The 19,730-nt window shown below is 41.2% G+C and overlaps 1 protein-coding gene across 3 annotated transcripts; it reads right to left on the bottom strand.

Moving 5' to 3' along the window:
• Positions 1 to 977: 977 nt before the first annotated feature.
• Positions 978 to 19,424, bottom strand: ZFP69 (ZFP69 zinc finger protein). Of its 3 annotated transcripts, none has more exons than XM_012439170.3 (6): positions 19,060 to 19,424; positions 17,477 to 17,947; positions 15,680 to 15,765; positions 8,067 to 8,193; positions 7,331 to 7,429; positions 978 to 2,270 (listed from the first exon to the last, which is right to left on the bottom strand). In XM_012439170.3, the coding sequence occupies exons 2-6, from the start codon at positions 17,601 to 17,603 to the stop codon at positions 1,132 to 1,134; spliced, it is 1,578 nt and encodes a 525-aa protein (XP_012294593.1). In that variant the 5' UTR covers positions 17,604 to 17,947; positions 19,060 to 19,424; the 3' UTR covers positions 978 to 1,131. The 3 variants fall into 3 exon arrangements, with proteins under 3 accessions (XP_012294593.1, XP_012294594.1, XP_064228289.1); XM_012439171.3 differs by having other exon boundaries at positions 7,331 to 7,426; XM_064372219.1 differs by lacking the exons at positions 17,477 to 17,947; positions 19,060 to 19,424 and adding an exon at positions 10,115 to 10,239 and having other exon boundaries at positions 15,680 to 15,761.
• Positions 19,425 to 19,730: the final 306 nt, after the last annotated feature.

Raw genomic sequence — 19,730 nt, 5'->3', positions numbered from 1 at the left:
CTCAGCCTCCAAAGTTGCTGGGACCACAGGTGAGTGCCACCACAACGCCCAGCTAATTTTTAATTTTTTTCTAAAGACAGCGTATCACTATGTTGCCCAGGCTGGTCTCGAACTCCTGGGTTCAGATCTTCTGCCCTGGCCTCCCAAATTGCTGGATTACAGGCATGAGCCACTGCAACTGGCCTATATTGTTATGTAATAAAAGTAACATGCAGATGTGTTTGTATAGGAGGTGGCCATTTCTGCTTAAAAAGACAAAGGAAACTGTGTATTTGTATTCTCTTGGATATAAATTAAAAAGCTGAATGGATGCACCAAAAATTATTAAAAATGGTTGCCTCTGTGCAAAATCAGTGGTTGGAAATGCAGGAAGGAGGCTTTTCACTGTATACAACTGTCTCCACTTTCTGGACTTTATCCCATGTGAAAGCTTTCCCCATTAAAAAACACATTTATTCTTTTTTGTAGAGACAGGGTCTCACTCTGTTGCCCACCTGAAGTACAGTGGTGTGATCACAGCTCACTGCAACCTTCAACTCCTGGGCTCAAGTGATCCTTCTGCTTCAGACTCCTGGGCAGCTAGGGCTACAGGCACATGCTACCATGCCTCGCTAATTTTTTAAAAACTTTTTTGTAGAGATAGGGTCTTGCTTTGTTGCCTAGGCTGGTCTTGACTTCTGGCAAGTGATCCTCCTTCTTTGACCTCCCAAAGTGCTGGGATTACAGGCATGAGCCATTATGCCTGGCCAAAAAAATAAAATTTTAATTTAAAAAATAGGGGTGGTGATATTTTAAGTTATAGCTCCCAAATGCTGGTTTGCAAATCACTGACTACCCATGAAGAATAATTTATTAATCCACCATGAAACCAGAAAAAAAAACTATGTTGTTAATTTTTCATAATGCTGAAGTAATTTAACTTGAAGGACCAGATTTTAATATTAAGTACTTTCTATGGAGGTATTAGTAGTCAGTAGTCAGCAGCTATTAATGTAATGTTTATTTACACAATGGGCAAAATTAAAAGTTGGCATAATTACACCAATTCCTCATATTTCAGTCCTAAAATCTTAAAGCATCCTAAATCACCAACTTAAACTTGGCTTTTGTTCTCATGTCAAATACCTGTTTTTACACATTATTTCGGAAGGCGTTCCTCCTGTGTATTTCATGGTGTCGACTAAGTGATGAGTTATAGCTGAAGGCTTTTCCACATTCATTACATTCATAAGGCTTTTCTCCAGTGTGATGTCTCTGGTGTTTTTTAAAGGATGAATCATGCCTATAGGCTTTTCCACAGCGGTTGCATTCATATGCTTTCACTCCTGTATGAACAGTTTTGTGGTTGCTAAGGTGTATCCTCTGCCTGAAGGCTTTCCCACATTCTTTACATTTGTACGGTCTCTCCCCAGTATGGATTCTCTGGTGATGTGTTAGATACGCTCTATGACTAAAGGTTTTACAACATGCAGTGCATGCATAGGGCTTCTCCCCAGTATGAATTCTTATATGTTCACTAAGGTGTCTAATCTGTCTAAAGGTTTTCCCACATTCATTGCAAGTAAAGGGTTTCTCTCCAGAATGAGTCCTCAAATGTTGAATCAAGCTAATGTTCTGGCTGAAAGCTTTCTGACATTTATCACATACATAGGGTTTCTCGCCAGTGTGAGTTCTATGATGCTGATTAAGTGATGAGCGATGTCTGAAGGCTTTCCCACATTCCTCACATTCAAAGGGTTTCTCACCAGTATGGATTCTCTGGTGTGTACTGAGGGATGCACTTTGACTAAAGGCCCTTCCGCATTCCTTACATCTGAAAGGTTTCTCACCAGTATGAATTCTCATATGTTCAGTAAGGTGAATTGGTTGTTTGAAGATTTTTTCACATATATTACATTCATAGGATTTTGTTCTTATGTAACCTGTTGGATGATTAATCAAATCTAATTTGTACTTGTTCCGCTTTGTAGGCATATCACACTTATGGTGCCTCTGTTCAATAATAACATTTGAACTCACTATGATATTTTCCCCAAATTTGTTAGTTTCTTGGACTCTCTTCTTATGGGTCAAGATGGCTTGTCTCACATCTCTCACACAAGTTTCCTGGTACCTTTCTAAGACATCATCATATGTGGAGACTTTTCTCAATGTGGAATAAATTATATCATCCCTCATGAACCTTTCCATCACAATGCCATGATATAACCGTTCCTGTGAAATGGTACTCTTTGCAGTTGACTCAGTGGTTTCTGTGTTACTCTTCAAGTCTGAAAGAAATGAAAAAACTGCAAATAATAATATTCTTTAAGCTTTGAAAAATCAATTACTGTCATGGTTATGGAACAGAGATTTAGACAACAATACGGTAAGTGCATGAGATTTTTACTATATTTAAATATAGTTATGCTTCTTGGAGAGGTAATGGGAAAGGAAATTTTGAGTCTTCTAGTCTAGCTCTTTCTAATAATGCTAAGTAATAAAATTTCAGAGCTATGTCTTAAGAATATAAGTATTTTTTTTTTTGAGGTGGAGTCTCGCTTTATTGCCCAGGTGGAGTGTAGTGGCACGATCTCAGCTTACTGCATCCTCCACCTCCCAAGTTCAAGCAATTCTCTTGCCTCAGCCTTCTGAGTAGCTGGGATTACAGGCATGTGCCACCACACTCAGCTAATTTTTGTATTTTTAGTAGAGACAGGGTTTCACCATGTTGGCCAGGCTGGTCTCGAACTCCTGACTTCAAGTGATCTGCCTGCCGTGGCCTCCCAAAGTGTTGGGATTACAGGCATGAGCCACCGTGCCCAGGCTTTTTTTTTTTTCCTTCTTCTTTTTTTTTAAGATGGAGTCTCATTCTGTTACCCAGGCTAGAGTGCAGTGGCACAATCTCAGCTCACTGCAACCTCCATCTCCTGGGTTCAAGTGATTCTCCTGCTTCAGCCTCCCGAGTAGCTGGGATTATAGGTGCGTGCCACCACACCCATCTAATTTTTTGTATTTTTAGTAGAGATGGGGTTTCATCATGTTGGCCAGGATGGTGTCAATCTCCTGACCTTGTGATCCGCCCACCTCGGCCTCCCAAAGTGCTGGGATTACAGGTGTGAGCCACCAAGCCTGGCCAGAATATAAATATTTTTAATTGACAACTACCTTTGGAAAACAATCTCAGAAAGATAAAAAGATGTTTCCCTCCCCACTCTGGCAGCAGCATGAGATATTAGTTCAAAAAATACAGTTTGAACTAAGAATATACACAAGGACATTATGCTGTCTTTTATTGAAACGTGTGTGTGTGTGTGTGTGTGTGTGTATTTCTCTTTCTATAGTTATTAATATATCCATGAAAGTATTACTTATACAAAGGAGACTTGTAAGAAACCCAGACTGCTATGCTGTTACTGCTGCTAGGTTCTAGGAAAATATCCTTCAACCTTTAAGATTTTTACTTGATAAATCTGTTGCACTATTACTAATATTTCAACTGACAGGTCTGTATGTATTCCTGAAAGGTATAATTTCTTCTAAGATTTTTTTAGCCAACACAGATGGATCATTAGTAATTCAAAATGTCAAATTCTAAATGAAGACAGGCAATAATAACATCTAATAGTATCTATGCTCTGCAGTTCTCTGATTCTGGTCTTGAATAGGGAAGGAGGAAGAAAAGATGATGGGGGAAAAGAAAAGCCATTTATGCATCCCTCCCTAATTCAGTATCCAAGCATGAGGGAATCTCAAGCTAGAGGAGAAGAAGAGAGGATTTAACTTCGAATGAAGTTGGGAGCTGTTATTATTGCACTGAATTAAAAAGGCATTTTATTAAAGTCAAGAGTGTTCTTGTTATTTAAAGAGACTGGATCATCCATGGAACTCTTCAAGATTTCATCTAGAGGCAGGGAAAGAACATTCATGGTAGTTTTAATTATTATTTTCATTATTAAAATTTGAAGAAAAGAAAACCCAGGAAAATATACAAACAATCATTGGAATTAACAATAGAGTAAAACAAGGTGGCTGCATAAAAGGTCAATATTCAAAATAAATTTTGTTATTTCACACCAGCAACATAATTTTTTTTTTTTTTTGAGACAGAGTTTCACTCTTGTTGCCCAGGCTAGAGTGCAATGGTGTGATCTTGGCTCACTGCAAACTCTGCCTCCCGGGTTCAAGTGATTATCCTGCCTCAGCCTCCCAGGTAGTTGGGATTACAGGCATGTGCCACCACAACCAGCTAAACTCCCAAGTAGCTGGGATTACAGGTGCACGCCACCATGCTCAGCTAATTTTTATATTTTTAGTAAAGATGGGTTTTTGCCATGCTGGTCAGCCTGGTCTCGAACTCCTGACCTCAGGTGATCTGCCTGCCTTGGCATCCCAAAGTGCTGGGATTACAGGCATGAGCACTGTGCCCAGCCACCAACATAATTTTTAAAAATATACCTGTTCATGACTAAGGCTAGGGGAAAAGAAAAGGAAAAAAAACTACCATCTACAATAGCAACAAAATATAAGATTTTCAGAATGAATCTAACAAAAACCGTGCAATGTGTACAAGAGAAAATCCTGAAATGTTACTAAAAAAATTAGGAAATATCAATAAATGGAGAACTATATCATATTCCTGGATAGCAGGATTCAACAGCATAACAACGTTAACTCTCCCCAAAATTGATCGAGAAATTCAATTCTATTTCAATCAAAATCACAGCAGAATATTTTTGTGTGTAATTTGATGCCTTGATTATATAAATCAAATAGAACAAGGAGCCAAGAATAACCAGAACAATTTTAAAGAACAAGGTGAGTGAACTACCTCTACCACATATGAAGTCTCATTATTAAATATAGTAATTAAGACAGACTAGCATTAGAGTAAGGACAGAAAAACAAAATAATAAAACAACATAAAGAGAGAAACATGATAGAAAAAGAATATGCAAAACAGAAATAGACCCAAACATATAAAGAAACATGACAGGTAACAGAGCAACATTAACTATTCCTAGACGGATTAACCATGTGGAAAAAGTTAATCAGATTTCCATCTCATACATACAAATTTATTTATATAAAATAAATTCCAGATGAATTAAACCTAAATGTGAAAAGCAAAGCTTTGAAAATATAGGAATACATAGAAATATATATGATACATATATATGATAAAATGGAAGATAGCAGGGCAGTCCCACCTACTAAGAAGGCTGAGGCAGAAGAATCACTTGAGCCCAAGAGTTGGAGACCAGCTTGGGCAGCAGAGCAAGACCCAAGTCTCTAAAAACAATTTTTTAAAAAAGTTTACAAAAAAGGAGAATGGTAAGGCATAAAAGCGTTTCTTAAACAAAAAGCACAAATCATAAAGAAAAATCCTAATAAATTCAGTAACATTGAATTTAGAAACTCGCATCTATCAAAAGACACTAATTTTGAAATTAAAAGATGGCCCACTGACCTAGAGTAAAACATAAAGCTATCAAGGATTATTATCTAGAATGAATACACACACACAGTTTTTTTCCTACAAATCAGAAAAAAGATAATAGAAAAATTGAACAAGAAAAATAAGAAAAAAGATAATACAAAAATTGGCAAGCAATATAAACAGGTAATTTACAGACGAGGAATCCTGGATGGATGGTCAATGAACATGAGAAATATATTTCCTTTCACTGGTAATCAGGAAAATGAAAGAAACAAGATACCATAACCCAGTGAATTTACAAAAATCTTAAAGTTTGACAATAACAAATGTTGACAAACATGCTGAGTTCTGGAAACTCTCAAACCCTGTTAATGGGAGAATAAATTGGTGTAACTGCTTTGAAGAGCAAATTGGTAATACCTAACAAAATGAAAGTGCACATATTCTCCAACCCAACAATTTTGCTTCTACTAACTATCTTAGCGAAACACTTGCATTATATATACAAGAAGTTATGCACACAAAAATTTGCTGCAGCATCTTTGTAACCCCAAAATTTGGAAACAATGTAAATGTCTATAAACAGGAAAATGAAAAATAAATTGTGGTTTATTAACTCAATGGAAATGAATGAACTAGAAGAACATAGAGGAATATCACTAGTGTTGAATGAGCAAAGCAAAAGAAGTCTATATACCATTTATTTAAAGAAAAAGAACATGCAAAACAATGCTATATATTGTTTAGTATGTATACACTAATATATATAGACTGCTTTTACATTATATATGTAATAAAAGCATGAAGACATGGAAATGATAATATTTCAACATAGAGTGGTTATTTCAAAAGGTGTAATGGGGACATTGGGGCTTCAACTCTGTTTCATTTCTTAATCTAGGTGGAAGCTACACAGAAATGTGTTAAAATGTTTTCTATGCCTTTCTGAAATATTTCACAATAAAAAGCAAAGTTGGAGGAGGTTGTTAGAGACCACTAGATTTGTTGTGAAGGAATCCTTTGGTAATTTCTATTACAGGAGTTTTCATGAAGTAGCTGTTACAAAATATTAAGATATATAAGTTAAAAAGAGAACGATAATCAAAGCTGGAATTGTAAAATGAACATTGGCAAAAAGTAAAAATGGAGTGCAGGAAAATTAAAGATTTGTAGAACACAATGAGAGTCTTGAAAAGAGACTGGATTTTGTGAAAATACTATATACATCTGACTGCTTAGAGAAAGCTTTAAATTGGCAGCCCTTAGGATACTGGAGAAAGGGAAAATCAAGCTCAATCTTAATGAGGACAAGACTGCTCTTCCCTCCAACTCCAGAGGGACTTATGCAAGGGCTCAGTGAAGGAAAGGGGTAAGGAAGGCAGGGATGATATTAGTTTAGTGCAGGCTCTATCCAGTGGTCTGAGCCCTCCCCACAGCGAGGCTTTGAGGACTCTGACCAACTCATTAAAAGGTATCATCTGCCTTGGTGATATGGTTTGAGTATTTTCCCCCTCCAAATCTCATGTTGAAATGTGATCCCCAATGTTGGAGGTGGGGACTGGAGGGAAGTGTTGGGTCATGGGGGTGGATCACTAATGAATTAGTGTTCTCCCCATGGTAATGAGTGAGTTCTTGCTCTGAGTACACATGAGATCTGGTTGTTTAAAGAGGCTGGCACCTACTCCTTCACTCTCAATCTCCAGCTCCCACCATGTGACATACTGGCTCCCACTCATCTTTCACCACAATTGGAAGCTTCCTGAGGCCCTCACCAGGAGCAGATGCCAGTGCCATGCTTCCTGTACAGCCTGCAGAACTATTAGCCTGTTAAACTTCTTTTATTTATAAATTACGGAGTCTCAGGTACTCCTCTACAGCAACACAAAAACAGACTAACACACTTGGTCTCACCTGAACTGGGATCTCCTGGGCCTTCTTTCTCTGTCATCCAGGGTTCTTCTCCTTTCTCTAGCTGGGATATCACACTAGGTTTGGAAAGTTGATATCCTGCTTACATAGTTTAAAAAAAGAGTGTGAATGTTTATGCCGATGTCTAAGAACAATCCCCAGAATTTTACTCTAGTCTTCTGGTATTCAGGGTCTCTGCAAGTGGAAAGGGGTGGGTCTTTCTTTCTTTTTTTTTTTTTTTTTTTTTGAGACAGAGGCTTGCTCTGTCACCCAGGCTGGGGTGCAATGGCTTGATTTTGGTTCACTGCAATCTCTGCCTCCCAGGTTCAAGTGATTCTCTTGTCTCAGCCTCCTGAGTAGCTGGGACTACAGGCACATGCCACCATACCTGGCTAATTTTTTCATTTTTAGGAGAGATGGGGTTTCACCATGTTGGTCAGGCTGATCTCGAACTCCTGACCCTGTGATCTACCTGCCTTGGCCTCCCAAAGTGCTGGGATTACAGGCATGAGCCACCACGCCCAGCCAGGGGTGGGTCTTTCTATTCTAGCTCTGTGTAGTAAAGTTGTTCCCCAAGGAAGGCAAATTGGATATGCCCTCACTTGGTTTTCAAAGGGAGTAAGACATCTTTAATACAGAACCCAAAATCAAGCCTCAAGGAATCCATACATAAACAATGTAAAATCATGACTCTCCTGTAATGGATGGGTTTCTGGATGCATGGATAGCCAAGTCTTACCCACTGACACCAAGTTGCTGTAGTTCTCCAGCATCACCTCTCGGTACAGACTCTGGTGAGCGGGAGTCAGCTGCCCCCATTCTTCCTGGGTGAAGTCAATAGATATGTCCTTGAAAGTCAACAATTCCTAGAACATCAAACACATTCCTTTTTAGCCAGAGACCACTTCTGTTAAGTTCCAAAGAGTTCTGACACTATTCTAAGTTCTAAGAGATTCTAAACTTACTTTTATCAGGAGGCTTCTCTGGATCTGTTTGGAGATCCTCTTATCTCCAAATCTAATCAACAAAACTGTCTGGAACTGTAGTATGTCTGGATCTCTAATCTGGAGATTACAGTAATGTAATATATAGAAAGACAGATGGTGATACATGCCTTAGAAAAAAATTAAGCAGGGTAAGAGGCATAGGGAGAACCACAGTGAGGGTAGAATAATCTTTTATGTAAAGTGGTTGGGGAAGGCTCTCTAAAAGGGTGATATTTGATAGTCTGTTTTTGTGTTGCTATTAAAAAAAACAACAGACATAGAGACAGAGACATAAATTCAGTAAAGAAGAGAACCATGTGGAAGTCTGAGAGAAGAACATCCAAAAAGCAGGTGCAAAGGACCTAAGGTGAGAGCATCCTTGGCTTGAGGAATAGGAAGGTGAACAGCATGGCTAGAAGTAGCCTGGTTAATGGGAGAGTGGAAAGAGATGAAATCAGAGAGGTGGTGATGAGGAACAGGGTGGGATGGGGATGGAGGTTCCCCCACCACCTAGGGCACTTACTATCACAGAGACCTAGCATTCTTGCTAAGCTTGAATTATGTGGCACTGCTGGAGTTTAATGCAAAAATGAACAAAACTGTCTGGAACTGTAGTCTAATCCCTTCCTAAGCTCAAATGATAAAAAGATGAAAAGCCCTCGGCAGTGGTGGCATGGGCTAATTAGAAGTATACTCAATCAAATTAAAGCTGCATGACTGCCAGAGCTCAGCCACAGCTCTAGCAGGAGCCCCACACCTTTAACCACCAGAGAGACGAAAGGGCTTGAAATGGAACAAACCAAAACAAACGAACAAACTATACATGTATGTGTGTATTTATACATACACTCCTGCCTTGACCCCTCAAAGTGTTGGGATTACAGGCATGAGACATTGTGCCCGGCTGAGAGGTCACATTTTACTGTGATATGCAATTTACCGGCGAGATGAAGAGCTAATGCAGAGATGCTTAGCATCACACTGCATTTAAGTAGATACTTGAAACACCTGAGCTCACTACAATGGTCACAGGAGATAGTCAAACAAATTATCACAGTAATATAATATGTGTACTACAGTTTATTTTATGCAATAGTGATCTAATACTGCATCTTTACATTTGTTTACATTTCTCTCAACTTTGAATGGCACCATGAGTGGTCTGTGCACATAAGCTTTGACAATTTTTAACTTTTTATAATAGATATGTAATATCCATTATGGTAGTAAATGATAAAATAGACTAGTATCTACATATACTTTATGTATTCATAACATACCTAACTTTCTCTTAATTTTTTTTGATATTCCTAGGCTACACGGTTCTTCTGCAAGTTTTTCAAACTGTCACAAATGTTTCCATATATTTATTGAAAAAAATCCATACAGAAGTGGACCTGTACAGTTCAAACCTGCACTGCTCAAGAATCAACTGTAAATGAAAATTCTACAAGTGAAAAATACAATATCTACAAAATTCAATGGATGGGCTTAAAGCAGATTAGACCCTAATGAAGACAAGATCAGTGAAACTTAAGATGGATCAATAAATATCCAAATTAGAATACCAAGAGAAAAAAAATCTGTGGGATAATATCAAGTGGTCAAATAAACACGTAATTAGAATCTGAGGGCTAGGTGGGGTGGCTCATGCCTGTAATCCCAGCACTTTAGAAAGCCAAGGCAGGAGGACTGCTTGAGCTTAGGAGTTGAGACCAGCCTAGGCAATATAGGAAGACCCAATTTCTAAAAAAAAAAAAAAAAAAAAATACAAAAATTAGCCAGGTGTGGTGGTGCATACCTGTAGCCCCAGCTACTCAGGAGCTCAGGAGGCTGAGACAGGAGGATCGCTTAAGCCTGAGAGGTAGAGGCTGCAGTGAACTATGATCTCTCCACTGCACTCCAGTCTGGGTGACAGAGCAACACCTGGTTAAAAAAAAAAAGACAGGAAGAAGGAAGGAAGAGAGAGAAGGAGAAAGGGAGGGAGGAAGAGAGGGAAGGAGAAAGGAAGGCAGAAAAAAGGGAGGGAAGAAGGGAGAAAGGGAGGAGGGGAGAAAGGGAGAAAGCGAGTGAGGGAGGGAGACAGGGAGGGTTGGAGGGAAGAAGGAAGGAAGGAGAGAGAGAAAGTGAAAAGAAAGAAGGAAGGAGAGAGAGAGTAAAATGAAGGAAGGAAGGAGAGAGAGAAAGCAAAAGGAAGGAAGGAAGAAGGGAGGGAGGGAGGGAGGATGGATCTCAGAAGAGAGAATAGGTAGAAAAAAAATTTGAAAAATAATGAATGAAGATTTTCCAAACTGATGGGAAAAAAAATCAACCCATAGATCCAAGAAGCTCAGAAAACTCCATAAAGGATAAACTCAAAAAAAATCAACCCATAGATCCAAGAAGCTCAGCAAACTCCATAAAGGATAAACTCAAAGAAAATCACAGCAAGGCACAGTGGCTCATGTCTGTCATCCCAGCACTTTGGGAGGCCATGGTGGCAGATCACTTGAGGTCAGGAGTTCTAGACCAGCCTGGACAACATGGTGAGAAAACCCATCTCTACTAAAAATACAAAAAAAGAAAAAGAAAATTAGCTGGATGCGGTAGTGCACAGCTATAATCCTAGCTACTTGAGAGGCTGACATGGGAGGATTGCTTGAACCTGGGAGATGGAGGTTGCAGTGAGCCAAGATCACCTCAAAAAAAAAAAAGACACATATACACATCAAATAAAAGTTGATATAAAACAGATACATCACATAAAAAGAGTAACAGCTGCCTTCTCATCCAGACAATACAACTAAAAGATAATGGAACTTTTTTTTTTTTTTGAGATGGAGTCTCTCTTGCTCTGTAGCCCAGGCTGGAGTGCAGCGCCATGATCTCGGCTCACTGCAACCTCTGCCTTCTGGATCCTGGTTCAAGCAATTCTTCTACCTCAGTTTCCCAAGCAGCTGGGATTACAGGCACAAGCCACCAATGCCCCATTAATTTTTGTATTTTTTAGTAGATACGGGGTTTCACCTTGTTGGCCAGTCTGGTCTTGAACTTCTGACCTCGTGATCCACCTGCCTCGGCCTCTCAAAGTGCTGGGATTATAGGCATGAGCCACCGCGCCTGGTCGATAATGAAACTTTTTTTTTTTTTTTTTGAGACGGAGTCTCACTCTTGTTGCCCGGGCTGGAGTGCAATGGCGTGATCTCGGCTCACCACAAACTCCGCCTCCCGGGTTCAAGTGAGTCTCCTGCCTCAGCCTCCCGAGTAGCTGTGATTACAGGTGCTCGCTACCACGTCCAGCTAATTTTTTTGTATTTTTAGTAGAGATGGGGTTTCACTATGTTGGTCAGGCTAGCAGCTCCTGACCTCAGGCGATCCACTCGGCTCCCAAAGTGTTGGGACTACAGGCATGAGCCACCACGCCCTGCCGATAATGGAACATTTTTAAAGTGCTTAAAGAAAAAGCAGTCAACCTAGAATTCTTTATCCAATAAAAGACTCTCAAATAGTAAGATAATATAAAGAAATGTTTAGATCAAGAAAAGTTGTGAGAATTTGTCACCGGAACACCTACATTATAAGAAATGCTAGACAAAGTTCTTTAAACTGAAGGGAAATGATGTCAGATAGAGAAACCTGGAATGAAAGGAAACAAGAGTGCCTAAATGGATAAATATGTGGGCAAATATGAAAGACATGTTTTCTTCATTTTCCTAATTTTTTATAAGACAGTTTACTATTAAAAGCAAAATTAACAATGTATTGTTGTGTTTTTACATGTAAAACAAAATGTATATTGACAATAACAGAGTAGAAAGGAGTATATGAAAATATAATGTAAGTCTTTCATATTACATGTGAAGCATACAATATTAATTCAAAGTAACTGTGGAATGTTTCTTTTGTAACATGTAATGTTAAATACAAAATTTTTTTTGAGACAGAGTTGCCCAGGCTGGAGAGCAGTGGTGCAATCTTGGCTCACTTCAACCTCTGCCTCCCGGGTTTAGGCAATTCTCTTGCCTCAGCCTCCTGGATAGCTGGGACTACAGGTACACACCACCACACCCGGCTAATTTTTTTGTATTTTTAGTAGAGACAGGGTTTCACAGTGTTAGCCAGGGTGTTCTCTATATCCTGACCTTGTGATCCATCCGCCTTGGCCTCCCAAAGTGCTAGGATTACAGGGGTGAGCCACCGTGCCCGGCCTTGTTAAATACAATTTTTCACATTCCACAGTTACTCTAAATTAATACTACATGGCTTCACATATAATATGATTGTTTTTAGTGGTTGTTAGAGCAACCACTAAAAAAAAAAAAAAAAAAAAATCAAAGAAATGGCCAGGCTCAATAGCTCATGCTTGTAATCTCAGCACTTTGGGAGGCTGAGGTGTGTGGATCACCTGAGGTCAGGAGTTCAAGACCAGCCTGGCCACCATGGCGAAACCCCATCTCTACTAAAAATACAAAAATCAGCTGGGTGTGGTGGCAGAAGCCTGTAATCCCAGCTACTCAGGAGGCTGAGGCAGAAGAAACGCTTGAACCTGGGAGGCAGAGGTTGCAGTGAGCTGAGATCATGCCATTGCACTCCAGCCTGGGAAACAAGAGCGAAACTCTGTCTCAAAAAAAAAAAAAAAAAAAAAAAAACTGAAGAACTATAGCTTAAAAGTCATTAGAGGACACAAAATAGAGTACTGGAAAAATGATTCAATCCAAAAGAAGGCAGAAAAAGGCCAGCCACAGTGGCTCATGCCTGAAATCCTAGCATTTTCAGAGGCTCAGGTGAGCAGGTCACTTGAGGTCAGGAGTTTGAGACCAGCCTGGCCAACATGGTGAAACCCCATCTATATTAAAAATACAAAATTAGCCAGGCATGGTGGAGGGCCCTTTTAATCCGAGATACTTGGAAGGCTGAGGCAGAATTGCTTGAATGCAGGAGGCAGAGGTTACAGTAAGCTGAGATCGCATCACTGCACTCCAGCCTGGGTGACAGAGTGAGATTCTGTCTTCAAAAAACAAAAACAAACAAACAAAAAAAGAAGGCAGGATAAGAGAAACAAACAAAGGTTAGATAGGACAAATAGCAAACAAAAACATAAATATAATCCCATCCCACCCCATCCCATCCCATTCATCTTTGAGATGGAGTTTCGCTCTTACTGCCCAGGCTGGAGTACAGTGGTGCACTTGCTGCAACCTCCACCTCCCAGCAACCACCGCCTCTCAGGTTCAATCAAATCCCCTGCCTCAGCCTCCGGAATAGCTGGGATTACAGGCATCCACTACCACGCCTGGCGAATTATTTGTATTTTTAGTAGAAATGGGGCTTCACCATGTTGACCAGGGTGGTCTCAAACTCCTGACCTCAGGTGATCCATCCGCCTCAGCCTCCCAGAGTGCTGGGATTACAGGCGTGAGCTATCGCACCAGGCCCATATTGATTACTTTAACTGTAAATGGACTCAATAGGCAAGACTCAGCTATATTTAAGAAGGTCACAATTTAACTATAATGACACAGATAGGTTTAAAGTAAAAAGATGAAAAAAGCTATACCATACAAACAATAATTAAAAGAACTTTGGAGGCATATATTCTGTCACACTAGGACTTCTGGAAAAGAAGTATTAGTAGAGAAAAAGAGGGACATTTCATAATGATAAGAGGGTCAACAATTCTAAGTGTTTATACATGTGATGACAGAACTTCAAAATAAAGCAGAATTGACAGAACTAAAGAGAGATATAGTCAAAATCACAATAATTAGAAACTTTAACACTCCTCTCTCAGTAATTGATATAACCAGTAGACAAAAACTCATTAAGGCTACAGAAGATTTGAACAACACAATCAACCAATTTAACCTAATTAACACTTATGGAACACTATGCCTAACAACTACAGAACCTATATTCTTTTTAAAAATAGACATCTCATACACTCTCTACGGGGTGAGGAGTGGAATACTGATTTAAAAGGGGCATGGAGAACTTTCTGAGATGGTAGAAATGTTCTCTATCTTGATTTGATTACATGTTATATGTATCAAAATCAGACAATACACAATTTCCATTTTTTTTTGAGACTGAGTCTCACTCTGTGGCTCAGGCCGTAGACCAGTGGTGCAATCATAGCTCACTGCAACCTCAAACTCCTGGGCTCAAGAATTTCTCTTCCCTAAGCCTCCCAAGTAGTTAGGACTAGAGGAACATGCCACCACACTCTGCTAATTAAAAAATGACAAAAAGATAGGGTCTCAACTATCTTGCCAACTGGTCGCTAACTCTTGAGCTCAAGCAATCCCCCCGCCTCAGCCTCCCAAACTGCTGGGATTACAGACATGAGCCACTGCACCCAGCCCAAACTATATACTTTCTTAGTGTATTTTCCCGTATGTAAATTGTATTTTAATTAAAAAAAGTTTAATTCTTTCCCAATGCTAAGAAGCCCATCAGTTTATGATAAATGTAGGAAGTGAAAAATTCCAGATAAGTAGAATGTAGCAATAACTTTTTAGACTATTATCGTTACTTTTTCCATATTACTATAAATAAAGCTGCAACATATTTCAATCCTAGATGGCAGATATTAGCATCTGAACTTCTTACTTGAGGAAAATGAGACTGTAAAAAGCTCAAGTAATTGCCCCAGATGACTGAGCAAGTAAAGACAAATGTTGTACCATCTAATTTCAGAACTCCAGTTCATTTCACTTAAAACTCTTCTGTCCTCCAATAAGATCTCCTCTTTAATTTCACATTTATTCTACAGTTTTTCCTCCATTTCATGTTTCCAGCAGGCAGTACAGACTATCCCATTTCCGACGCCCTGTTGTAGCTGCTCCCAGCGGCTGCTCTTGCTTTTCTGCCCAGCCTGTCTGATGTGTGCACTGTGTGGCCTATTTCTTCTCTACTCACTTTTCCTTTGGCTCTGGTTTGACCTCTGTTCTCAATATTACACTAAGGGTCACCTGTCGAAGTTCACAGTAATACGTGTACATCACTAAGAAAGTCAGAACCTTCTTACACATTTTGATTTTGAGTATTTTATCGAGATTTCTCTTAGATCTCAAGTGGTATCAGTTGGTTTTTATGGCTAGAATTGTATCACTCATTTCACTTTCTTTATAGAAAGCAGCATAATACTAGATTCAGATGTTAGTGAGAAACAAGAGTGACATGGAGGGAGACCCCTATGAGTAGGGAAACTGCCACCACTGAAGCCTAATTTTCTGTAAAAGAGCAACTTGCATTGAGCTCCCCAGGTTGAATTTGTTAGTCTTAATACCCTACCTCACCAACACTCTCACCTCTACAAAAGAGACAGGTTATATACCCTACAAAACCAAGAAGCAATGTCAAGAAAATGAGATGAGTCACTACTCACCTGGGATTCTGCTGTTGGGAGTCCAGGGTTCACTTCATTCTCTAAACTTTCTTCCTGGGTCTCATCAGTATCCTGAGATAGCAGAGCTGGGGAAGGAAAACAGCCATGAGGTTTGCATCTTCCCAAATCACCCAAACAGAGAAACTGCCTGCAGACCCACTCAGTGTGGCTCCTCCCCGAAAATGTTCACAAAAAGGGACACTGAGAGCAACTCAAGAGCAGCCTGAAGCCCCTTAATGAGGAGGACCTGCTGCAAGTTGCTGTGGGAATTAATGTTTCCCAATGATCAAAAACCATGTATGAGAGAACAAAGTATTTAAATGGAGAATTCTTTAAATCCCACTCCCCGCTCCAAAAGACTCTACCAATGGTCAATACTGGTCCAAAAGCACAGCTCTAACAGGCCACTCCTTTGTCCAAAACCCCTCAAAGATTCCCCACTGACAAAGAAAAATCCAAACACTTCACCATGGACTTCAAGGCACTTTACAATCTGCCCAAAGCATATTTTCTCAACAATGGGTACCTCTAAAGTACCATCCTTTATACATGGGACATACCCATTCACCATATTCTTAACTCTCAGTCAGAGTAAAGACTCCTCATTTTCTTCAAGGCATCCACTTTTGCATCCTTTCCCCAAATCTACACAAAAAAACCTAAGATGTTCTTCAAGGTCCAAATCAATGCTACCCATTCTGTGAAAATTTCTTAAGTACATACAACCAGAACAAAGTTTCCTGTCTCTTGTGTTCCAAAATAACTTTTCTTAGGCTACTTTCTATTATTTTGATTGAGGTGTATGCCCATCTGCGTCCACTTGTAATCAGAATTAGAGATAATTATTCATTTTTCCATCTGTTAAGTTGCTCAGCCAAAGTCCTTGCCTGACACAGCTAGAACAATAAATACTGGCTGAATGTAAAGCATTAAAGGTATGAATTAAAACGCCACATAAGACACATGACTTCCTCCATCCTTCTATTTCCTCCTAACCAGACCACTAAATAAGGTGTGATCTTTGGGCATCTCTCCCACAGTTCAAGATAACATGGGATTAATCTGGCATGTCATTCCTGCCTCTCAGTAGATGAAAAGAAAAAGCTGATACTTGTGATAAATATTGGTTTGAGGCTAAAATGACTGGAACTTGTGCAAGAAAACCCTTAGAGGACTTAAGGAGGGCAGAAATCTTAGACCCCTGTCTGTGAATCACATTCCCACATTCAGACACTGCTGGCAGAGAACACCTTGTATTCTGTCTTCCTGCCACATGTAGGATTTGAAGATGGGAGGTCGGGCATGGTGGCTCACGCCTGTAATCCCAGCACTTTGGGAGGCCAAGGTGAGTTGATCACAAGATCAGGAGTTCGAGACCAGCCTGGGCAAGATGGTGAAACCCATCTCTACTAAAAATACAAAAATTAGCTGAGCACAGTGGCAGGCACCTGTAATCCCAGCTACTCAGGAAGCTGAGGAAGGAGAATCACTTGAACCTGATGGGGCAGAGGTTGCAGTGAGCCAAGATCATGTCACTGCACTCCAGCCTGGGCAACAGAGTGAGATTCTGTCTCAAAAAACAAAAAGGAAGATGGAGATGAGAGCAGCTGAAAGCACATGTCACAAGGAGCCCATGTTAGAGCCCATTATTTTCTCTCACAGCTGTCCCCTTCCCAAAAACCACAAGAATGAACCCCCAAAGACCTTCTCTCCCTCTTTCTACTTCAATGAAGTGTGTACCCATCTTTTCACACACAAATGAGATCCCCTTCTCCCCCTCCATCAATCTATTCTCACCTTCTCCTTCAAACATTTTAGTCACGTCCTCCCACAGGGGCGCCCCCTCCGTGGCCTTCTTTGGATGTTGCAACTTCACCCAGGTGCTGGCTTCAGTAGGCAGAGTGATCAGGAGCTGCTGTGGCATGACGATGCCTGCCTGACTGGACCTGTCCCTTTCCGGTGAGGAAACTGCCAGAAGCTCTGATGAGAGGCTTCACAGTTGTGGGGTGTTCCTCAGATTCCAATCACCTGCCCTCTGGACTTCGGTGTGTCCCTGCAGCACCAGGACCTACGGTTTCCTAGAGCCTGATGTGACTGTAACAACTCTAGGAAACAAACTCTCCTTTAAATCAAGCACTTTCTTTGGGAGGCAGCCAGTTAGGTTTGAGTTCATGTCGCCATACTCTTGAGAGGAGTAAAAGGGAAGAGAAGAAGGATCCAGAAGCACCTGTCTCCAGAGCTCCAGAAACTGCAGAAATATATTTAAAACTGCAAAATACCCAAAACAAAAATATGTTATCCATGCAGTAATAAATATAATACATGTTCTTGGATGTGGGTCTATCTCCAGTTCCACACATACATACACAAACATGCAAAGATGTACAAACATGCACAGACCCTGCCTCATCTTCCCGCCTTATAAGCTGCATGCATCTTTTGCTTGGATATCGACAGGGTTTAAGAGGCCAGGCTTTGAAATCAGACAGCCTGGCTTAGAACCCTGACACTTGCACTTAAAATCTCTAAGACACTTCAGCTCTCTGAGCTTCAGTTTCTTAATCTATAAAATGGAGATAATAATTATATTCCATAGAGTTGTAATGTTGGTTGAGACAATGCTAGGCATACAGTAAACACGTTATAAACCTGTTATCATATTGCTGAAACAAAGCATTAGTTTTAAAAGTTATTTTTTGAAACAATTAAATCTGAATTTAAAGCTCAAAATATCTCAAGTGACAGAATAATGACATAGCTGCATTTTGGCATGAGCAAGCAGTGACAGCCACGTCACCACCCACACAGATGCCCAGCAGCTGGCAAGTTCCTTTGAACCACACTGGGAAGATGCATCTTGGATTCAGAAATGTTAAAATTGGGGTAGATGGTATGTCTTCAAATGGTGTAAATATAGTATAATGAGGACTATTGAAGAATGGTAACAGGCAAATTTGGAAACAACTCAAATCCATCATCTTAACCAAGCCCTAGAATCAGAGCAAGTGCTTTCACAGTGACCAGGTCCAGAGTATAAGGCACTCCAAGAACAGGCCGAGCTACATGGGAAGGGAGCTGGCCCAACTTTTTGAAGTTTGTTGGAGAAAGATGGGTATGTGACTTACGGGGGTGTGTGTGTGTGTGTCTGTGTGACTATATGCAGAGACAGGAGCTGCGTGTGTTCTAGAAATTGGAGCTTGTGAAAAATGTCCTACCCCTGAATACATAAAAAGTCTTGTTACCAAAGTACAGGAATTTTCGAATCTTACTTGGGAAACAGTTAATGGCTGAGAAGCTTTATATCAAAGACGCCCCACCCTCACAGTGCTCCCAGACACGCCACCCTTGGACTTAAAGACTGCACACACACTCCTACTCACCACATGGGCCTTGGACGCAGGTAGGACCGGAGAAGGGGGCGTGGGAGCGCTCGCTCTTGAGTGTCTCTTTAGAGACGGACTGAGTGGTAACAGATACTGTTCTCTCCCAGCGTTTTATAGACAGACCACATCTCCACTCAACGCAGTCAATCTCCAAAAAGCGTTCAGCGTTGAGTTCGGCTTCCTTCGGAAGCCCGGAGGACCCCCGGCCTCCGAACTGGACGAGGTTCTGCTCCAAATTCCCATCAGGGGCCCGCCCAGGCGGGTGGGCTTTGCCAGCCGCACCCCCAGGAGCGAGGTTTTAAGGGCCGGAATGGAAGGGGTGCCCCGAGCCGGCGTCCTGCAGACCCGGGCAAGGATACACCTCCCAGGCTGCCGCTTTACTGCAGTGCCGGCGGCTGCCGCCAAGCCCACCCAGCTCGGCCTCTTAGGCCGCAGCCGGGCGTCTCGCCTGGCCTCTGCCCTCCGGTCGCCCCTCCCGGCCGCTCGCACCGCCGGCCGCTCTCGCTCCAGGCCTGGCGACCCCGGGGCCCACCCCACGCGGTCCCGCTGCAGCCGCGGCCACAACCCGCGCGTCTTCCGGCGGGTTCTGAGCCCCGGCCGTCGGCTCCGCCCACGGGGGGCGGCCACGGAGCCCGCCCTCTCCCGGGAAGCAGCGCGCGCCCGCGAAC

This window comes from Aotus nancymaae, unplaced genomic scaffold (assembly GCF_030222135.1).
Source record: "Aotus nancymaae isolate 86718 unplaced genomic scaffold, 86718_ANA_hifiasm-v0.15.2.pri h1tg000007l, whole genome shotgun sequence".
Taxonomy (NCBI): domain Eukaryota; kingdom Metazoa; phylum Chordata; class Mammalia; order Primates; family Aotidae; genus Aotus; species Aotus nancymaae.
Note: the sequence above shows the minus strand (reverse complement) of the source record. Positions and strands in the feature narration are given on the sequence as shown.